We start from the raw sequence: 22,308 nt of genomic DNA, 5'->3' as shown, positions 1-22,308 counted from the left end.
ACTCAAGACAAAAAAATAATAATACAAAAAATCCCAACAACACTTATTTCTAAACCAGTAAACCTGTGCTATAGGGGCACTTCCACAGCCCAGAGCAACCCAGACTCCCATGATTCTAACACCCTCTGAAGATGGCATCGCAGTAAAAAATTATGGATCAGTAATGAAACAAACTGTCAAAGGAAAATCAACAGGTGCAGTACATTGTAGAATATTTGGACAACCAAAGAAAGGCGACCTCAAGACTTTTCTTCTTAACGTGTTCCTGAGAATACTAGGGACAGGAGGCATTCTGCAGTAAAGGGGTCCTTGCACCAAATGAGCCTGGGGAATACTTCATGCATATACATGCATACATATCCCCAAATCCTCTTTAGAGATTACCAAGTTCCTTACCATATAAAAGTTCTGACAAGTCCTGCAGTTTTTTAACCTGGTTCCTCTGTTTAGCCACTATCTGTCGTGTCTAACCTGAAAACTTTTTTTAACCTCAACACCAATAAATATCTCACAGCAATGTAGTTTGGCAGCACACAGTTCAGTAAACACTGACCTAGAGAATAAAGTCCTCACTCCTAACCCTCTCCACAGACCCCTCCTTCATTCTCAGCCTCACCTTCCAACAGCCTCCCTCAAAGACCCTTGATTCTCATCACACAGGTTACTTTCCCCCAAAGTACAATGTTTTTCCAACTTCCTTCAATCCTTCAACCTGAATAGCTTTCCAAAAATCCTACTTTCACTCCCCAAGGTTTAACTCAAATATTCTCTCTAAGTTCTTCCCCACACAACTCAAATATTCTCTCTAAGTTCTTCCCCACACAATCATCTGGAATAACATACTCCAGCTGCTTTCCTAGAACTCTGATTATAGGCAACTATTTCTCTTAGCCACTTCTCTTAGCCATTAGGGATATATGTCTTGGGTCTGTCTGACCACCAGACTCTTAAATAGTAATGACGAAGTGTCACTCACCTCTGCCTCCCCATCAGGGTGGTGTGCATTAATAAAGAGCTGGGACCTGGGAAGCAGACACCATCAGCTTCAATCCATGAAGTTATCTATTATTAACATGCCTTAGTTTCTCCTCTGCCTTGTGAGTTCTTGTAAGAATTAGAAATGACATGTGAAACAGTATGCTGGGCAGAAGAAGTCAGCACAAACACAGATACTAGTATACACCAGGGTTCCATTTGTATAAAGTTAAAAACTGCAAAACTAATCTATGAGAAGCCAAAATAGTGGTTTTGCTTCTTGGGGTGGGTAGTGACTGGGAGTTCTAAGGTTCTGTTTCTTGATTTGGGTGCTAGTTATGTAGTTTTGTAAAAAGGTGAGCTGTGCACTTTTTATTTGTTCATGTATATGTACTTACTTCAATACAAACACATTTTTTTTTTAATGATGTGTGAAATGTACCCGGAGAACAGTGAGCATTCAAGGTAGCTTTTGGATCATAATGTTGTGGTATTCTCCTCCTCGGTGCTTATTGAATTTCTCTCCCGAAAGGAGAAAAGGAAACAGTATTGCTAAGCCAGGCCAGTGTTGCTCAGTGGTTGAGCATTAACCCATGAACCAGGAGGCCACTGTTCGATTCCCAGTCAAAGCAAACAAATATTTTTGTATGTATATACTATGGACCCAATACCACTCTAGCAGTGACCTTAAGACAGACAAGATCCATGACTCGGCCATATTTGGTGCATATATTCTGGTGGGAGATAAAAAGCTTGCCAAAGCAATGGAGCCAGGACTCCAACTCAGCCACTCTGACTTGTAGAACCTATACTTCCAAAATCCCAAACTGCCTGGGCCCAGGGATTATCATTTCTAACCATCAACACTAAAATACCGCATTTCCTCTATTATAAGACACACAGTTTCTTCACATTTTAATGTCTGAAATATGGCTGTATTTTATAATAAACATTGAAAGAAACCTGTATGCTTGTAGACAAAGAGGAAAGTCATGGTACAGCTAAATATTGCTGTTCAAGTGTGGATTTCACTGAATACAGGTTATTTGATTACTGACTCAGCTGGGTTTTGCACAAATGTTAACATTAAATGCAATTGAATTTTAGCTTAAATTAAGATCCTTGATATTACTTCAAATGCACTCCAATAGGGTCCCTATAATGCAATATTGAAAGAAAAAGCTACTGTGCGTGCCATAGATTGTCTGTTGTATGCAATATAATGAAAAGGAGTAGAAATGAGCAAACCTCCTAGAACAGATGACAGAATTTTCAGAACCTAATCAAATGATGAACATCTAATTGTCAAAGGCTTCCAGTCATTTAACTTCCAGCAACATGTGCTCTATTCAGGAGAAATAAAACCATAGGTTTTGCCAAAGAGAAAATGCAAGCCAAATCCCTCTATACTTTGATACGCCTCAAAATTATACTGCCAGCCTTACAGGTATCTAAGGAATAAAGATCAGAGTAACCTGCTTTCTGAAAAGCAGCACATAACTCAGGAGTTACACAAAACTTCAGAGAACCCAGTAATGATACACAACTTCATTAATGTGAACCATTCCTACACTCCAAACTCAGGTTATACAGAATGAGAAACTCATATGTAAGCATATGAATCAATAAGAGCTGCTACTGACAAACTTTAATGTGTCAGACTGAATGTCATGCTTCTTTGTTTCTGGGAATATGCAATTAACTTCGTGGCTTATTTTACCATTCTGAATGGTGCCTCAAAATTATGGTAATCACAATGACAAATGCCACTTATTGAGCACCTGCCAAACACTGTATTTGCTATTTGCTATTTTATACCCATTATGTCTAATCCTCATGACAATTTTATATTTCCATTTTACACGTAAGGAAACTAAGGTTCAAAGAGCCCAGTGACTTCTCAAGGTCAAAACCAGTGAGCATCAAGCCAAGCATGGAATCAGTTGTCTTTCCCTACTAGCAACCCTGCTCCACCCCTGCCCTGGTACAGCAAGCAGATAAGTCCTCACCTGAAAAAAACTTACTATGATCCCAGGGCCCAGGGCAGGAGGAGCCAGTATGAATTCAAAGTAGCAGTGTCCCCCCTTCTCAGCCCAAATAACCCTGTTTATTTAAATCCTGCTGTTTTATGACTGCTTCCATTTTTTTTCAAACTACGCTTGAGAACATGCTCAAGCAGGCCACAAATTGACCAACTGCCCCAACTTTCACACAGCCAATTGATTAAGTAGTTCCCTCCTTCAACTATGACAGTTTGGTAGCACAATCCAGAGAAGACATTAAACAGCAAGAAAAGAGAGAGTCAACTCTGTAGCTGAGGCTGGGGCAAGAAGGAGTCTTTGGCCTGGTAGGAGGCATTCTTTTTCCCCAAAGGTGCTATTTCACACCAGTTAATGGAAGCAGAGGGCTTTTTGAACCTAAGGAAGCATCTAGATTACTGTGCCAGCCACCTTCTCTAAAGTCCTGAACTCCTTTTCTCCTTGATCAAACTTCTGCAAAATGGCAGGCAGGGGCTTGTGAATTTCACCCCATTCTCTGGACATAAGCTTTTGGACTAAGTTTTATCTCCAATGTAAAATCCTTTTCGAGGGCTTTTCCTTAAATATTCCCTCGGAAAGGACCTCAAGTTTAGACACTAAGAGTGGGACTAGGACAATTCGAGAGACATGTATTGCACATCTCTGAGGATATAGAGATAAATAAAATGTGGCCCCTATCATCAAAAAACTCAGTTGAGGAAAGGAGGAAAGACCAGGTCAGAACTAAGTACAATAAAAAGCAGAACAAGGTGAGTGCTATCTTGGAACATAGAATAGAAAGGACTTAATTCCAGAAGCAAGATCAATAATAAACTCAGCTAACACTGATGGAACACTTACTAGGTACCAGATATGATACCTGACATTTTACAAACCTTATACCATTTCCACAACCATCCTCTGGAATACATTCTATTAGTATCTTTACTTTATAAATGAGGAAACATATATAGAAACAACATATCTTACCCAAGGTAACACAAGTAATTTGTAAATACCAGAGATGAGATTTGAACCCAGGTGGCCAACATCAAAGCTTATGTTCCTTTCAGTGCAAAAGACTACATCTCCTGGAATAAAGAAATTCTCCCTGGTAATAGCAGAATCTGAACTGGCTTGGAATTTAACCAAGTAAAGATGGATGGGGAGAATACTCCAATCAGAGGGTCAGTAATGGGCAAGGCCTTGAAGTATAATAGGAATAATGATCAGTCACAGGTGAGCTAGAGCACTGGGAAGAAGTCAAGCTTCCAACACAAAGGATGTGTGTGGTCAATGAGTTAGGGGACGGGGTGTCAAGAGCCCTGGGTTCCAGTCCTTGCATGGCCACTGACTAACTGTGTGGCCATCAGCAATTCCTGTCCCCTATCTGGGCTTCAGTTTCATCATCAGAGAGAATTCCAAACCCCTATTGGAATAGATATTCCCAGAGTCTGCTCTGGCATGAATACTCAATGACATTCACAAGAGGCCATGTGGCACAGTGATTAAGACCAGGTAACAGGTAGATGCTAGCTCTACAGTGACCTTGGATAAGCTAATTAATTCCAGAGTCTCACTCTTCCTCATCTGTAATGTGGGCACATCAGCAATGCCTGCTTCACAGGGCTGTGGTGAAGGATGAGTGGAAAGAAGATTATAAAGCACTTAGCAAAGTGCTTGGCAAACTGTAAATGTTCGGCTAATGAAGGCAGTTTGGTCACCACCACCTATCTCTTCTTTAAAGGGTCTAGAAAGTGATGTTAGTGGTCAAGGATCAGGAGACCTTTTTTTAAAAAAAGTGACAAAAATAAGCTCTCACTGAACCATAAGTCCCTCCCATGACTACCTCACACATGAGACTCCTATTGCACCAAGGGGCCACACCATACCTTCTCTTCTGAAGAAACAGTCAGCTTGTCACTGGATATCAAGCTGCACACCTGGTCCAGACTTAGGCTAAGAAATTCTTCCCCCAGCATCACCTCTGGAAAGTGCTGCTCTGTTCCAAAAAAAGAAAAAGAAAAAGAAGGATAGCAGAAGTTCAGAAAATAAAGTTATAAAACACTCCTGCCCTTCCATGACAATATCTAGGATTTAGATTGGAGTCCTAGGGGCCCTGAGGGGAGGATGGAAGCAGAGGGTGAGACAGAGAGGCAGTGAGAAAGACAGCACATCCTGGCTGGAGGGAAACTAGCCTTTTAACTCAGCAGCAAAAGCATCCCCCTGTGATCCTCTGTCCAGAACACCGACAGAGATGAAAATGGGGCAGAGAGATATGAGGCTATATTTTTTCCATGCGCCACAAGGTTAGTCCTGGTGTTTCAGAAAAGCCTCACTGGGACCTGCCTACTTGACTGAGCTCATTTCCCCTCAAGGCTAAAGCTGGCAGAGTTGCAGACAGTGCCCCCAGCAGCTCATTCAAACTAAAGTGGGTCAGAACTGCTGTGTGGCTGGAAGTCTCCAGGGTTCTGGTAGAAAGTCAACATTAGAAAGGTTGGCCGAGGAAGTCATCCTTTATCGTCCAATGTCAAGTCTATTATAGTGAACCTCTGGTTCACAGGGAGGCCCAACTAAGAATCCATTCCAGGGTGGTGGCAACACAGCTGGTCCCACTGCCATTGGGAACAATCCAGTTGGTGGAGGCCATTAAAATGGAGGGAAACTTGGGGACAGCTAGAACAAGTCAGGCTTAAGGTCCACACAAAGAAAATGCCAAGTACAACTCCTACCCTGACACTTGCTGGGCCACCATCCTGCTATTACAGAGGCAGTGAAATGTCAGTGAAAGAGCGTATATTTCAGAAAGAAGGAAGCTAGACAGGGCTAAGCCCCAGAGTTGGGGAACTAGAGTCCTCTTTCTGATAGCAACACTCAAGAAACAACAAAATAGAAAAAAACAAACAAACAAAAACAGGACAAGGATGCTCTGACCAACTCCCTCTCCTGGAAAACATGAGCTCCCCAGAAGACTTTGCACTCAAGTCAGCCCTCTTCCCAGCTGCTTCCCAGAAAGAACCCCTCTGCTCCCAGAATATACACCTCCCTGAGAATCAGCTTCTACCTTTCACACTGGCTGGTTGGTTGTTTGGGGATTTTTGTTTGTTTGTTTTGCTTTGTTGTTATTGTACCAAAGGAAAATGTAGTGAAGAGCTTTGGCTAAGAGTCAGAAGACCTGGGCTCAAGTCCTAGCTCCATCTCTTACAGTTACTTCTTTACAGACTTTGGCTTCATTGTGGATAAAATGGGACCATAATACCTGACCTAGGTCTCATAGTTGTTTTGAAGTCCAAAGATACTGCAGGCTAAGACCAATAAGTAGTTAGCATAATTATGCAAGAAGTCCATTAGAAAGTTGGTAGTCTTTGATATTCATCAAGGGCTAAAAATCAGCATTGTATTACACTGCTGCTGGCTGAATGACTGAAGGCAATCCCCTAACTCTTGGTCAGCAAACCACATCTCGAGAGCCACATGCGGCTCTTTGGTCCCTTGAGTGTGGCTCTTCCACAAAATACCACGTGCAGGTGCACACGTACAGTGCGATTGAAACTTTGTGGCCCATGCACAGAAGTCGGTTTTCGGCCTGGGCGAGTCTATTTTGAAGAAGTGGTTCTAATGCCGAACCACACTCAAAGGGCTAAAGGGGTATGTGGCTTGTGAGCCACTGTTTGCCGACCACTGCCCTAACCTAATAATCCTTTTATTGTTTGCCAAACTTTACCATTGATATACCTGTTTGCTTTGCCAAAGGGCAAATGTGTATTCTAGTAAATAAAAAACTGAAGGGTCCGGAGATTCAAGGAATTTCTCCACTAGAGTGAAGCCTCCACCTGGCTCCCCCATGCCTTTTAGATTTATATTTCTTGTCTAATGTAGCCCCTTCTCCAGACCTTGAACTTTAGCAGCAAATGGATGTGGCATTCATATCTGGCACCTCGAAACAGGGATCTGAAGAAAAAGATTCGCCGGAGCAGGGGGAAAAAAGGAAATTCACTGGAAAGGTTGGATCACCAGAAAGGTGGAGAGATTCACTGCACACAAAGCCTGTACCAGCTTTGGAAGTTGTGATCCATAAGTGGGCAGGAACGTCTTTTTATTTCAAGCCTGGCTATAATGGGGAAGAATTTGAGTAAAAGGCAACATATCATTGTAAAGTGTTAGCTTGTATGCTTAAGGATAAAAAAATTAAAATGTCAAGAGGTACTCTTGGCTCTTGTTCAAACTGCATTAGGCCTAATTCATATTGGGGATCCACAGTCTATAATACCTAAGGCCCCAGAACCTCCACCTCTAATGTGGAAAGGCTCAACAGCTAGAAAAAATGGGGCTATCAGTCCTCTCACAAAAGGACTCCTTAATGCTTTTCTGAAAATTACATATGATGCCTTGGGACAGGCAGATTTTAGCTAAAAATATTTAGACACCAGTCAATGTAATGAAAAGCAGAATAGAATAAGACCTGTAAACAATGGACTAACATCTAGGCTGCATTCTGGCTATAAGTCCCAGGCAAATGTAAAACATCTGAAAAAAATTCATGAAAAGAACTCTGATTTATTAAGTCTTGTCTATATGTTATGGGTGCTTGTCTGTTGATTGTTGTTTTATCTGTCTTTGTTGTTTATTGTTAGTCTATTAAGTATGCCTTTAATTTAATTTAATAAGAAAAGATACCTAGGTGGTCAGGCCATTTACTGAATTTCCCCAGAGCAAACAGGATGTGGGGGTAGGGAGACATGTGGCCGATGGTACATGTCCTAGGAGACAAAAGAAGGCAGAGATAACTAAAAAGGCCCCTGCCCATTAATTACTAAGTCTTTACTGATCCTGTAAAATGGATGCCCACTCTCGAGAGTGCTATTAAAAGTCTCATTTTCACCATGTTTTTATTTCCCAGTCCATCATTTGAAATTTAGATAGATGAGACATTTCTCACAATTTAAGGGATACGTCTGGGATTTCTCTACCCATAAAGAGAAAAAGGCTAGCTTAAGAGAAGCCGCGCCCCACCCAATTTTGGGTGGCCTCTTGAGCTCCATCTCTTTATGGATGTTATAGAATATATCCAAGACCATTTTTCTTTCTTTCTTTTTTTTCCTTTCTTTTCTTTTTTTTTTTTTTTAATATATTTTATTGATTTTTCACAGAGAGGAAGAGAGAGGGATAGAGAGTTAGAAACATCAATGAGAGAGAATCATTGATCAGCTGCCTCTTGCACACCCCCTACTGGAGATGTGCCCACAACCAAGATAAATGCCCTTGACCGGAATCAAACCCAGGACCTTTCAGTCTGCAGGCCAACACTCTATCCACTGAGCCAAACCGGTCCCGGCATTTTTACCCAAGACCATTTTTCTTTGATAGCAAAAATGACACAAGGGAAATATACAGGTTGGGTTTAGGCAACAAGAGCAGTGTTTTCATAATAAAGGGTCATTCTTTTTTTTTTTAAATATATTTTATTGATTTTTCTTATAGAGAGGAAGGGAGAAGGATAGAGAGCTAGAAACATCAATGAGAGAGAAACATTGACCAGTTGCTTCTTGTACACCCCCTACCAGGGATGTGCCCGCAACCAATGTATATGCCCTTGACCGGAATCTAACCTGGGGCCTTTCAGTCCGCAGACCGACGCTCTACCACTGAGCCAAACCGGCTTCGGCAAGGGTCATTCTTAAGTAATAATGGACCGCATTCCAAGGTTAACATTAAAGCTACTGAAAGTAAGTTATCTCTGTTACAGAATTTTCCAAAGAAAATGCCTTGGATAATAATAATTGGCTTTAGAATCTCAAAATTGTTGAAACATAGATGGATGGATGTAGCAGAGCTTTTCAGTAATAATTATAGGTATATTGATGGTGAGGGTCCAGTCATCCAGTGGAGACCAGCCACGTTTCCCTCAGCAGCAACCTTAGATGTTATCCCCAAGGAAGAATGTGGTGGTTTTAAATTTCAAATGGCTATAAGCCTGCTTCCAAACTCTTTGACAACTTAAAGCTCTGCAGTTTACTAATTAGATAATACAAAATTATTAAATATCTAGGTATTTTAAAATGACAAAATACTGAAATATTAATCTGAGTTTGCCTCGTATGAAAATCTAGAGGATAGATTTGAATCTATTAGTTATATATGTCTTATATTTTATTTTATATATATCCTTTAAAAAGTGAAGGTAGTATTAATATAAGAATTGCTAAGTACTTAACTTCACACCTAAAATTTAAGTCTTCTAAGAGATTAACGTGTATAAGCAGGTAAAAGACCTATAAACTTTCCCTCACTCAGCGACACACACACCCACCACCACCACCGCCGGCAGCTTCTTATTTCAAGCCTGGCTATAATGGGGAAGAATTTGAGTAAAAGGCAACATATCATTGTAAAGTGTTAGCTTGTATGCTTAAGGATAAAAAGCTTCTGTACAGCAAAAGAAATCATCAACAAAACAATGAGAAAGCCCACTGCATGGGAGAACATATTTGCCAATGTTATCACTCATAAGAGCTTAATCGCCAACATTTACAGGGAACTCATACAACTTAACAAAAGGAAGAAAAACAACCCAATCAAAAAATGGGCAATGGACCTAAATAGATACTTCTTGAAAGAAGACAAAAGGAAGACCAAGAAGCATCTGAAAACATGCTCAAAGTCACTAATCATCCAAGAGATGCAAATCAAAATGACAATGTAGTACCATCTCACACCTGTCAGAATGGCAATCGTCAACAAATCAACAAATGACAAGTGCTAGCAAAGATGAAGAGAAAAAGGAACCCTCGTGCACTGCTGGTGGGAATGCAGACTGGTACAGCCACTGTGGAGAACAGTATGCAGTTTCCTCAAAAAACTAAACATGGAATTCCCATTTGACCCAGTGATCCCACTTCTAGGAATATATCCCAAGAAACTAGAAACACCAATCAGAAAAGATATATGTACCCCTATGTTCATAGCAGCATAATTTACAATAGCTAAGATTTGGAAACAGCTTAAGTGCCCATCAGCAGATGAGTGGATTAAAAAACTGTGGTACATCTACACAATGGAATACTATGCTGCGATAAAAAAGAAGGAATTCTTAGCATTTTAAACAGCATGGATAGAACTGGAGAGCATTATGCCAAGTGAAATAAGCCAGTCAAAGAAGATAAATATCACATGATCTCATTCATTTGTGGAATATAATGAACAACATAAACTGATGAACAAAAACAGATCCAGAGACAGAGAAACATTGATCAGACCATCAGACTTCAGAGGGACGGTAGGGGAGAGTGGGGGTAAGGGAGAGAGATCAACCAAAGGACTTATATGTATGCATATAAGCTTAACCAATGGACACAGGCAACAGGGGGTGAGGGCATGAGTGGAGGGTATTGGGAGGGGAGGTAATGAGAGAATAAGGACACATATGTAACACCTTAATCAATAAATAAATTTAAATAAATAAATAAAATATAATAAATATACTGTAATTTTCTGCTCATAAAAAAAGAGTTTAAAGTTCAAATTAAGTTGGGAGAAATTATATAGTTGGGATAACAAAATGCATAAAGTATAGAAATTTATTTTTGAGAAAAATAATTCTTGTATTTTCTCTAGAGAAATTAGTAGTACAAAATATATTACGGTCCTTATGTGTACTACATGTGGTACAATTTCAACCTAGAATATAATATTTTATATGGTCTAATTAAAAAAGAAGAATTAGCCGAAACCGGTTTGGCTCAATGGATAGAGCGTCGGCTTGGGGACTGAAGGGACCCGGGTTCGATTCCGGTCAAGGGCATGTACCTTTGGTTGCGGGCATATCCCCAGTGGGGGGTGTGCAAGAGGCAGCTGATCGATGACTCTCTCTCATCGATGTTTCTAACTCTCTATCTCTCTCCCTTCCTCTCTGTACAAAATCAATAAAATATATTTTTTAAAAATAATAAAAATAAAAAAATAAAAAAGAATTAATTATGTAGTCTGAACCGAATTTTTAATATTAAAACCAGTTTAAATGTAATTAATATCTTTTAGGATAATTACAAAGAGTATATAATATAATCTTTGGGTTATGTACATTTGATGGTCTTTCCAAGTTAAATGTCAAGACTTGAACAGAGAGATAGCCTTGGGACATTTCAAGGGCCCTGAAGTGATTTGAGGATTTACTCTCTTAAAAAAAATATTTTTGAACTAAATTAGGCCAATCTAATATACTTGTAATCATGTGGGAAGCTTTATCAAATAAAAATTAATAACTATATTTTATTTATATACATATATTTTAAATATTATGAAGATTTCAACCTCTAAACTTAGCAGGCCAAAGTTGCTAAATACTTCTTAAGCAAAACCAGATTATTCAGCAATGGAATTTTAAGACAAAAAGCCTCAGATAGCCTGCTCTTTAAATAGGCTAGGGGAGGGGATCGCATTTGTATTTCAAAGGCCAAATGTATAAGTTTGCTTACTTTATTTTTTCAATAAAGATGCCTACTTTAGTTACTTAATAAATTATCTTTTTACAATATAACCAAGGTCTCATATAAACTCAGTTATATGAGAAACCAATATTTTTAAGTAATTGGATCTTAACAAAGGCCAGAGTAAAATATTTGCATATGTATGCAAATGAGCACTAGCCAGAAAAAAAAAAATGCTGTTTAAAAGTAAATTCTAAGCTTAATGAAAAGGAGAAATTTTAAAATCTCTTCCACTACTATTTACAAAGTAAATTAAAAGTTATTATTCAAGCATTAAATCTCACCATTAATGAGACATCATAAATAAAAAGAGAGTTACTTTTACTTGATATGTATCCATTACAGTAGGGGTGTCGAACTCAATCAGAGAAGGGGCCAAAATCTAAAATCCAGCCTAAATCGAGGGCCGAATGGTTTACTGAACAGTCATAAACTGACAATGTCATAAACTGACAGCGGAGTGCAGTGATGACAGCGCGGTTCGGGCCACATTGCAAGGCCTGGCGGGCTGGATTTGGCCCGCGGGCCTTGTGTTTGACACATGTGCATTACAGTATTGACCAGCTTCTGAAAGGCAATCAAGTTTGTTGCTCTATTTAAAGGGGAAAAAAAGGTTTTTTAAAAGACTCTCTAAATGAGGCCTAGAAATTACTCTGAGAGAAATAATAAAGGGAAATTCCCTTCAAATATCTAGAAAACTAAAACAAAACAAAAAGAATCAATGTGTTAGGCCTCAAAAAGGAAAGTAAATAATTTTCATTTTGCCTCCTTAAGCAAAGCTTATGTTAATATACTCAAAGATTGATAGCAGAAATCCAATTAGTGTCATTTACTGTCCACACCCAAAGACAAATAAAGTTAGAAAATAAGCCTTATTTCAGACTGATTTAAATTGGCAAATTGAAATAAGTGAATATGCAGGGGAACTTAGTTGTACCACGCAGGAACCTATTCCTGGAACATTCACTATTGTATATTGATGATTCATCTCACAGTAAAGCTGTTTATCATGTAATGAATTCAGACCAAGTCATCCAGACCAGTCATACTTCTGTGTAAAGAATTAAATTAAAAACCTATCAAGGCTGCATTGCAGGATTTCCAAAAGCCAAAATATTGTACAGCAAGCAAAAAGTGTGCTCCTTGCATGTTAAAACAAAAAAGGGGGAATAGTGGAGAAATATCCTGTAAGTAAACTCCGTCCACCCTCCCTGAGGATAATGAGACATGAGCTCTTTACCATACTGACTTAATTCCAGAAATATATCTATATGTGGTCCCTGTTCCTTTCTCTATAACTCACGTGGGGAGAGAGAGAGAGAAAGAGAGAGAGAGAGAGAGAGAGAGAGAGAGAGAGAGAGCGCGAGCGAGCGCAAGCACGCGCAAAGGGCTGAATCAAAACTGCCTAGTCATCAGTGTTATTGATTCAACACCAGAGTTCCCTGTTACCCAGACAATAGGAAGATAAGGGAAGCTTCCTAAAATCCCAACAAGGAGACCAACCTACAACACAGACTGCCTGTGTCTGCTCTAAGGCTTCATTTGCCACCTTCAAGTTAGAGGCAGAAAATCAGGGGGAGCAGGAATGAGGCTGAACTGGCCTGGTGGATGTGACAGTAAGTAGTGGGCTTGGAGAACAGGCTCTGCCTCAGACAGCCTCATCATGAATCCTGCCATTGCCACTTACAAACTAGGTGATCTTGGACAAGTTACTAAACATTCTGGAGTTCCTGTTTCTTAAATTGGGAAAATAAGAACTAGTTTCTCTCATAGTTCTGTGCCTATTAACTCACAGCACTCAATGACAACCTAGCCAAGTGTTCAGAAATGGCAGAAACTCCTACCACCACCACCACCATCATCATCATCATCATCATCATCATCATCATCATCATCATTTTATGATGCCAAGTTGAAGGCAGCAATTTCATTTAGAAAACCCTCACTGAGTCAGAGGTTTGTGTTTTTTAAATGATTTGTCAAAGTTTTTTGCTGCCCTTAGTTTAATCACTTCATCCCATGATCTCAAAAGACTCAATCAATCAATCAAAAAAAAGGCCATTTCTTTCCACAAACGTGTTCAATCCCATGGCTGGAGGGTTTCAGCTCAGCTTGGGCAGACTGATGTAAACAACATGCCCAAGGAATTTTTATTGCCGTTTCATTAACGGGGTCTCATTAACATCCCTCCCAACCAGCTCTGCTGATGGCCCAGTGTATGGCCGTCCAATTACCAAACAACAACATCCCCATAAACCTGTCCTGGCCTCTGAGGTTAAAGATTAAGCTGTCCCTCGAAACAATAATGAGTTTTAAGAAACAAGCTGTGCAAAATACTCAGGTCCCTTTCCCAGCTACGGTACTTGCTACCCAGGAGAACTCTGATACCATCAGCTGGGGACAAGAGTCTGGGTGGTCAGCTTCTAAACCCAGGCCACCCTCCCCACCCCAGAATAATGTATCACAGCAAACACTTGGGAGCATAACCTTGAAGGGAAAACCAGACCCGGGAAAAGCCAAGGCCATTCCAAACAGGAAAGCGAACTCTGGGTGGAGAGGTGGCGCTCCTGCCCCTCAGAGTCCCACTGCTGTCTGTCTCTCGATGCCTTCACCTAGGAACTAAGGACTAACCACCAGAAGGCAAGAGCTGCCTTTAAAATGGTTACAATTTTTAAAGAACAATTTGGCAATATCTATAAAAAAAATTAATGCATACTCCCTTTGAGCTACTTTATGCCACTAAGAAGGTAATCTACAGGTATAATCTTACCATTACTTACATATTAGCAAGTGTACTCCAGAATATTATGTAAAATAAATTATCACTCAATATTTTATATAAAAGAAAGAAGTTAACATTAATGCCCATTAATCAAGGAATGGAGTTACATAAATTATAGTTCATCCACATGATACAACAGGTAAAAAAAGGCTGAGGAAGCTATATACTAGGTGCTGCCCATGGATCTCTCTGGGTAGGATTGTGGTGCTTTTCCTGCTCTTTCTGCCTGTCTGCATTTTCTGTAATAAGTATGGGTGTGTGTTCTTTTTTTATTAGCTAGCAATAACAATAACAATAGCAATAATAATTATAACAGCAAAAGAAAGTTTGTCTTGGAGAAGTAAAAGGAACAGAATTCAGAGGCAAAGCTGGGACCATGAACAAGTGAGGGCAGAGGCCAGCTAACCAGAGACTAGGCAAGGTGGGAAAGCAGGATATACCTGTGCACCTGATACAGAGAAACCAAAATCAGAAGCTCTGGAGATGGTCCTCTCCCCAAAGTGCATGATGTCCACAGCAACAGCAGCGGCGATGACCCAGGGAGTCCCTCTCTCTGCCAAGACCCAGCTCCGGGGCTCTCTCACTGCGGAGGGTGAGGCTGGCAGGAAGGCCTTGGGTGGTGCCTACTACTGCAGGAGGCTCTCCTGCCCAATCCCAAACCATCCTGAAAACAGAGCAGGATGTATTTCCCCCATTATATGGAGAAAACAGGCGTAGGGGTTGCTCCAGTGTTGGCTGATCTGACCCCTACTTCTGATCTGGAGGGTCTCCGTGTAGTTGGTTGGCTTAAACCCCCACTAATGTGAGGCAGGGGGCCAGAGAAGCCGGTGACTCCAAGGGCCGACACTGCCCCTTTTATGTGACCCACACCTGCACCCTTACAGTGGGACGAGGCGGCAGCTCTCGAGAGGCAGTGAGGGGAGAGAGTGCCAGGTTCCACCTCAAGTGAGGAAGTGCAAGTTCAAAGACACACAGCAGCCCACATCAGTGGGTGGGTGCAAACCACTGAGGGAGCAAGCAAAGATAACCCTTATACACTTCCTTCTCTAACACTGTACGATCTACCTTCACACTGCTTCTTCTAATGTCTTCATCACGGGCTTACCACCTCTGCATTTCCATGACTGCCCTGCGGGCTGCAAGGAAACCTGTAGCCAGGACATGGCCACAGGCTCCCGGGAAGGCCTGTAGACAGGGAAGGCTCTCAGCCTGACGTCACACTGACTGAGCAGGGAAAAGAGAGGGCTCACGCATGCAGTGAGGGGGCCACCTCCCAGCATGGAAGAGAAGACAGCCGCGTCTCACTTCCCACACGAAGATGGCTGAACAGCCCGTGTCCAGCAGAGACAGCTGGTCGTCTGTCTACACTGTCTGGTTGTTGGCATCTGTCTATGTGGCACAGGCTTCCAGGTTCACACTTCTGATGGAAAATGCCAGCTCTAGCCACCCATACTCCTCAGTTAGCGATCCACAGGGCTGCCTTATGTCCAGATAGGGCCGGCAAGCATAGTATGCAGTAGTTATAATCACTGGCTCTGGAGTCAAACTGTCGGGTTTGAAACCTGCCTCTGTCCTTACCAGCTGTGTGACTCCAACAAATAACTTCACCTGCCCATGCCTTAGACTCCTTAGCTGTTGTACACACTAAATAAGAAGACACATAAAATGGTTAGCATAGAGCATGACCCAAAGTGAGAGCTCAATAAATACTAGCTAGAAATAATTCACCAGGATTTCTGCATTCACATGTGTGTGCACACCCTCCCATACACACACACACACACACACACACACACACACACACACACACTCACACAATGCTGGCAGGTCCCAATCACTGTGACAACATGAGGACCATGGAGCACCAACACAACACTGTACTCCCAAATGCATCCTCCCCAGTCTCCTACCCCATCAGACAATGAAAAGGGCAAAGGGAGAAAACACAGATTTTGAAAGTGGAGAAAAGCCAGCCAGAAGGGCCTGAGAGCCTTTGTTAAAGGTGAGGGTTCAGTACACTCCCCAAACCTGAGATGATCCTCTCAGCCGAGTACAATAGGCTGGGATATGTGCTGTGTGTGCAGGCGTGCAGGCATGCAGGCACACACAGTGTGGAAGGAAGGGGCTGGGGAGGGACACCAGGAAGGGAGTCAGGGAATTCCTGGCATCTAAGCGCTCTTCCTTTGTCACTGCACCAGCAGATGTTCATGAGCTCACCTGGGTCTTGCCAAGCTCTTGGCTCCTGCTGAAGCAAAGCCTTAAGAAAGTGGTCTCTACAAGGACTGGGCTGGGGAGCCCTCTCCACAGAGGAAAGGCTCCTGAGAAAAAGCAGCAAGGTATGGGGGAATGTGTAGAGAAAAGAGGGCAAAGGAAACACAGCAGAGAAACAGGAGAGTCGAGGTTCAGAGCCAGGAAGAGTCAGCAGAATTCAGAATTGGGGCATCTGGAGAATGTCCTTCACAAAAATCATCATCATCAGGATCATCTTAACTGGTCCCATTTGTATCTCAAAAATAGTAACATAATTATTACTGCCTTTCTGATTAAAAAAGAAAAGTTTTCATATTTAAGAAACTATGATTATAATACATAACTTAGTTCAGCTATAGAAATAAGATTGTAGGAATAAAGAGAGGGGAAGGATGTATGTATATGCGGGGAAAGTCTATGAAATTTCAATCTTATTCTTCTGTGAGAAGTCAGCAGATAATATCTAAAACTATTCCAACCAAAGTGATGTAAACATATTGTTTTTGATAAGTGGAGATAAAGAGTAGATGGAACCGCTTTTAGCTGAATCAGAGCCTGCATTTTCATTCTTTTTAGAATTGAAGTGAGTGGCTCTAGAGAGCAAGACTTGTGGAAAGGCAGAGCTGGGGACTCTTCTTTATCATCACAGGCCTTACAGTAGTATTTGCCTGTTAAGCTCCTGTTAAAAGAACACTGATCAAAACAGAAATCATCTTGCCCTAACCAGGTTGGCTCAGTGGATAGAGCATTGGCCTGCAGACTGAAGGGTCCCAAGTTCAATTTTGGTCAAGGGCATGTACCTTGGTTGTAGTCACATCCCCAGTAGGCTGTGTGCAGGAGGCAGCTGATCAATGTTTCTAACTCTCTATCCCTCTCCCTTCCTCTCTGTAAAATAGTCAATAAAATATATATTTTTTTAAAAATAGAAATCATCTTAAACAACAGAAACGATTTATTTCAAACCTAGCTCAAATTACTCTTTCCCCATGAAGTTTTCTCAGATCTCTTTCCTCTTCTCTTGTGAAAATTACTGTCTCTGATATCCGTCTGACAATTAATCATATTATACTTGGCAATGAGCTAAATTCTTCTATTGCTAATGATCTTCCCATCTGTGTCTTGTGACCCTGACTGAATTATAGCTGCTTCACAGCAGAGTGCACTTCTCACAATCTTTGAGGTGTCCACAGGTGACCAGGTTATTCAATCCACAAAGTTGGAGGAGGTGTGGCAGCCCAGTCCCCATTACCTGCATAAGCATTGGCCTGCTGCAGAAGGTCGGTGCAGGTGTGCACATCTGCAAATGCGCGGATGCCCAGGCAATTGGTGGGATGCAACTGAGACTGAAGGAAGTCACAGCAGTTCTGCCGAACATCCATGAGCTGCAGCAAACTGGCTGCTGGGAGCAGCACCTGCAGGAGAAGGGGACATTCTGAGACACTGGATCCCTCCAGCAGGGCCTCTCCTCCCTACCACGCTGTTCTAATCATACCACTCCCATGCTCGAGATCCTTCATGGCTCTCCACTGCCTGCTCAGGTCAGTCCAAACAAACCACCTGGTCTGGCTGTCAGGGCAGCTCAAGCCTCATTTCCCCCCACTCTGCACCTCATGGAGTCTCAGCACTAGCCTGTTCTCTGTTTCCCTTAGCCTACAGCAGTGCTTTCCAATCGCTAATGTCTGGATGAATTCCCTAGGGGTCTTATTAAAATGCAGATTCTGATACAACAGGTCTAGGGTGGAACCTGAGAGCCTGAATTTCTAACAGGCTGCACTTTGAGTATCAAGACCCTTAAGAGCCCTAGCTGGATTGGCTTGGTGGGTAGAGCTTCGGCCTACTGACTAAAGGGCCCCAGGTTCGATTCCCATCAAGGACACATACTCGGTTGTGGGATCGATCCCCAGTGGGAACATGGAGAAGGCAGCCAATCAATAATTTTCTCTCATCATTGATGTTTCTCTCCCCCGCACCTCCTTCCTCTCTGAAATCAATAAAAAAAATATATATTTTTTAAAAAGAACCTTAAGAACTGAATGTCTGTGCCCCACCTCCACAATTTATATGTCAAAATCCCAACCCCCAATGTGACTTATTTGGAGACAGGGCCTGTGAAGAAGTAACATGGTTAAAGGAGATCATAAGAATGGGGCCCTAAGGTGTCCTTGCAAGAAGAGGAAGAAATTTCAGTGTTTCTCTCCCTCTCTCTCTCTCTCTCTCTCTCTCTCTCTCTCTCTCTCTCTCTCTCTCTCTCTCTCTCTCTCCCTCCCTCCCTTCCTCCCTCCCCCCCTCCCTTTCTCTCTCTTTCTCTCTCTCTCTCTCCTCCCCCTTTCCCCCCCCTCCCCAAAGTAAGGGCACAGGGAGAAGGAGGCCTTCTGCAAGCCAGGAACTGAATCAGCTGGAATCTCGCTTTTGGAACCCTAACTTCCAAAACTGTGACTCCATAAATTTAAGCCCCCGATCTGCAGTGTTGTGTTATGGCATCCCAAGCGGAGTGAGATAGATTGATTCTTGGCTACACATTAACATCACCTGGAGGATTTTTAAATTATTGGTGCCTGGGTCTCACCCCAAAGATTCTAACCTAAGAGGAATGAAGTGTGGCCTGGACGGTGAGGTGCTTCTACAGTCCCCGGTTACCTCTAACAAACAATCACGTTGGAGAATCACTGCCCTCCAGCAGTTAGCACACTGCCTTCACACAGAAAGGTGCTTGCTGAATTGTTCACTAGCTGATTCACCGCTCAGTTACTGAATGTCGGTGTGCCGGGCTCTGGTCTCGACTCTAAGATTTAGTGGTAAGCATGATAAGCCAGACCCTGCTCTAATGGAGAATGTAATCTACTGGAATAAGGGAGTCACCCCCAGGTCCCTCAGGGCTCAGATAAACACACTTTATTCTTCCAACAGATAAAGAGAACATGTTAGCTACGTTCTCAGAGAAAGGAGAGCTGAGTTCCCTTTTAAAAGGTCTCAGGACACATGAGTATTCACACTATTTCCTGGAAGACAGAAAAATTTCCTGCTCAGGTGTGCTGCATGTGTTTTTCCTAAAGGCCAGGAAAAACTGGCTTGAGCAGGCCAGATGGGTGCTCAGACTGCCAACCCCGCTCGAGTTCCCTAGGCCTTTCCCACACTGGCCAGCCTGCCCTCTGGATCAAATATCCTGGACCCGTGGCCAGAGTCCTACCTGACCCCAGCTCTGCTTCTCTTTCCCCCCTGCCCTGTGGAGGAGGTCAACAGTGTGAGCATGTCCTTCAAAAAAGAATTAAGAAAGAAATAAAAAATACAGTTTGATTTGAGGCTGCTTAGCTCAGGACCCACGGCATCCATTTCACCCCACACAACCGCCACGTCCTGGGCTTGCTCTCAGCTGCTCCCCCGGCTCGCAGGGAATGTCTGGGCCGGCCAGATTCCAGCTGCTCCCATCCGCGAGGGTGTGCCCAGGAAGCCAAGGGCTGTGGGCACATTTCTTTTCTTGACTCGGGCCTCTACAAAAGTCTTTTTCTCCCCCTGACCATCTCCCAAAACAGTCCTGGGCCTTAGCTCCAGCTCTCCACCAGCCTGTGCACAGGCCCCACTCGGCCCATTGCCTTGGGCCTCTCCCTCCACTAGGGCACCCAGTCATCCAGGTTCGCCGAGGACCAAGGGTTTCCAGGACACAAGGCTTTCTATGTTTACACTGGGACAGTGGGTCGCCCTTTCTCATCCCTGTCCACATGCGGAAACCACCAAGAGCCTCCGCTCCCAAGCTCCCCGCTTGCTCTCAGCAAGGAAAGCCCTTCCGGGTACAAGCTCATTAACATCCTCTTCACAAGGCTGAGTTCTCGAAAACATATTCCTCTCCCCTTCCCCTCTCTTCCCCTCTCCCATGTCCCTAGCAGGACAGCAGTAAATTAGCATTGTGTCCTTGGCATTTCCCAAACCCTGGTTCATTCCAGAGAAGGAAAAAGATAAAAATCACCCACTCCCAAGGGAGGGAGGGGGTGGGGGGCGATCACCCACTGCTGAGTTTTAGATCGTAAGCGGACACAGCCAGGCTCCAAATCTGACCGCTTAAGCTCCATTCTCACCAGGCAGCCACTGTCCCCACTAAGCAGCCATAAACTGAGAAACTCAATTAAGCTGTGGGCTTGCTCAGCCTGGCCAAACAGATTCCAAACCAGATTAGTCTCTGCCTGCTAGTTAAGGAGAGAACCATTAACCATTCTTGTTGAATACATACCAGGAATGGAAGGCTCTGCTCCAAATTCCCAAATGACCTCCATGACAACCCCTACCAGCACCAGCTGCAAACCCTGCAGTTAGGGCCAGAGGTTGACCAGCCATCCTGGTTTGCTGTGAATGTGTCAGCTTTAGCACTAAAAGTCCTATGTCCCAGGGTCAGGTGTCCACCTGTGCAGGGGAACTTCTAACCCTAAGCAGCCCTGGTGCAGAGGAGCAATCAAATGCTGTGGCAAGCCTCAAGAGTCAGGGGTGACCAGAGGCAGGAATGGGATAGCAGCCCTTTAGCTACAAAGACAAGGATTTCTGAGAAGTGCTATCTGCCCCCAAGATTGCATTCCCAGCCAAACCAAAATGAGATCATGCCAGGGACACTCACCTGGTCCTGCCGCGCGCCCCGCCCCCCCTTGCCCTCTTCTTCACCAAGAGGGCAGCAGCACAATTTGGTGCTTAAATTCTCAAGATCATGACAACCAGCCAAAAATATAAGATAGTAAATATTTCCTGAACACACTCCTTAGGTTATAAATTTCAGTTTTTAAAACCTCCCTGGACAGAGCTACCTACATAGTATTCAACTTCCCTACTGTTCACAAAACCCACATAGTAAGCAAAAATTATAAGGCTTTTCACCTCTCCGCGCGTCTCTCCCCACCCCACCTCCCACCCCCTACCCCCCATCCTGTTTGGGTCCTCTCCTGCTGAAAAGCATTCTCAAACTGACTTCCTAAAATAAATGGGGCTGGTGGCTTCTCTAATTGCTCCTTCCCTCTCTTTGATGTTACACTGAGATTAGCTCTGAGTCAAAGGCCCTTTTCTTCCCACTATTTGCTTTCTACAGGAAGGCGTGAAGGAGAGGAAAGGAAGTCAGAATTCTGAGGGGGGTTGGAGACTAGGAGATGTATCACTGCTTAGCCTCTGAGTCTCAGGGATAAGCTGGGCCCCAGTCCAATGGGGTTCAGGGGGTACACATGAGAACAAACATCCCCAGACCCTGTGAAAGAAAAGAGAGCACACATCCAGGAAGGGCTGTCTTCGCCTCCCTCACCACATCAGCAAGAGCTTTCAGAGGATTTCCTCTTCTCTTATCTTGCCTGCAACTCGACTCCCTCAGGTGGCAGCAGTAACAAGATTGTGAACAAGAGGCCAGGCCTGGATCCTCAGCTTTGAAGCAGGATTGTCCTGGTGGAATCACTAGGGCACTTCTGATGGCCCCTGGACGGAGGAGGCCGAGACGGGAGAAGTGGTGGCTGGCTGGAACCACCACAGGGATGGAAGGTGACCCCAAGTTGAAAGCCTTAGCTTCTCTCCACCTGACCTTCAGCTAAGAGTTACAGGCTCCCCTCCAGCTTGCGGATGCCTCCTCCATTTTTTACGTGAGGCTTGTTTTGTGTTTCCTCACCCTCGGATAACATGAAAACACAGCAGAGGATATCCCGTCACAGAGTTTACTTCCTTTAACAAAAACAAAAGGAAGTGCCCTGCCTCAGAAAGCACCTACTCCTGGAATTTCAGGGAGGCAGGGCCATGGGTAAAGGAGGGCACCAGCCAGAGGGCCAGGTGACACTGTGGGTCT

At 43.2% G+C, this 22,308-nt stretch overlaps 1 protein-coding gene across 7 annotated transcripts in view; it reads right to left on the bottom strand.

Annotated features, from left to right (window-relative positions):
• The window catches only part of KLHL3 (kelch like family member 3), a 139,746-nt gene that overhangs the window by 46,002 nt on the left and 71,436 nt on the right, over positions 1-22,308 (bottom strand). For all 7 annotated transcript variants that reach the window (XM_084884530.1, XM_084884531.1, XM_084884532.1 and 4 more), the window contains 2 exons: positions 17,761-17,923; positions 4,886-4,995 (listed from right to left, as the gene is read on the bottom strand). In XM_084884530.1, the coding sequence (XP_084740656.1) occupies positions 4,886-4,995; positions 17,761-17,923 (273 nt within the window). The remainder of the gene's footprint in view (positions 1-4,885; positions 4,996-17,760; positions 17,924-22,308) is intronic.

The sequence above is a fragment of the Pipistrellus hanaki genome (genome assembly GCF_964339955.1).
Source record: "Pipistrellus hanaki genome assembly, chromosome: 5".
Classification (NCBI taxonomy): Eukaryota; Metazoa; Chordata; class Mammalia; order Chiroptera; family Vespertilionidae; genus Pipistrellus; species Pipistrellus hanaki.
The sequence above is the reverse complement of the archived record's forward strand: the minus strand, read 5'-3'. Positions and strand labels throughout refer to the sequence as shown.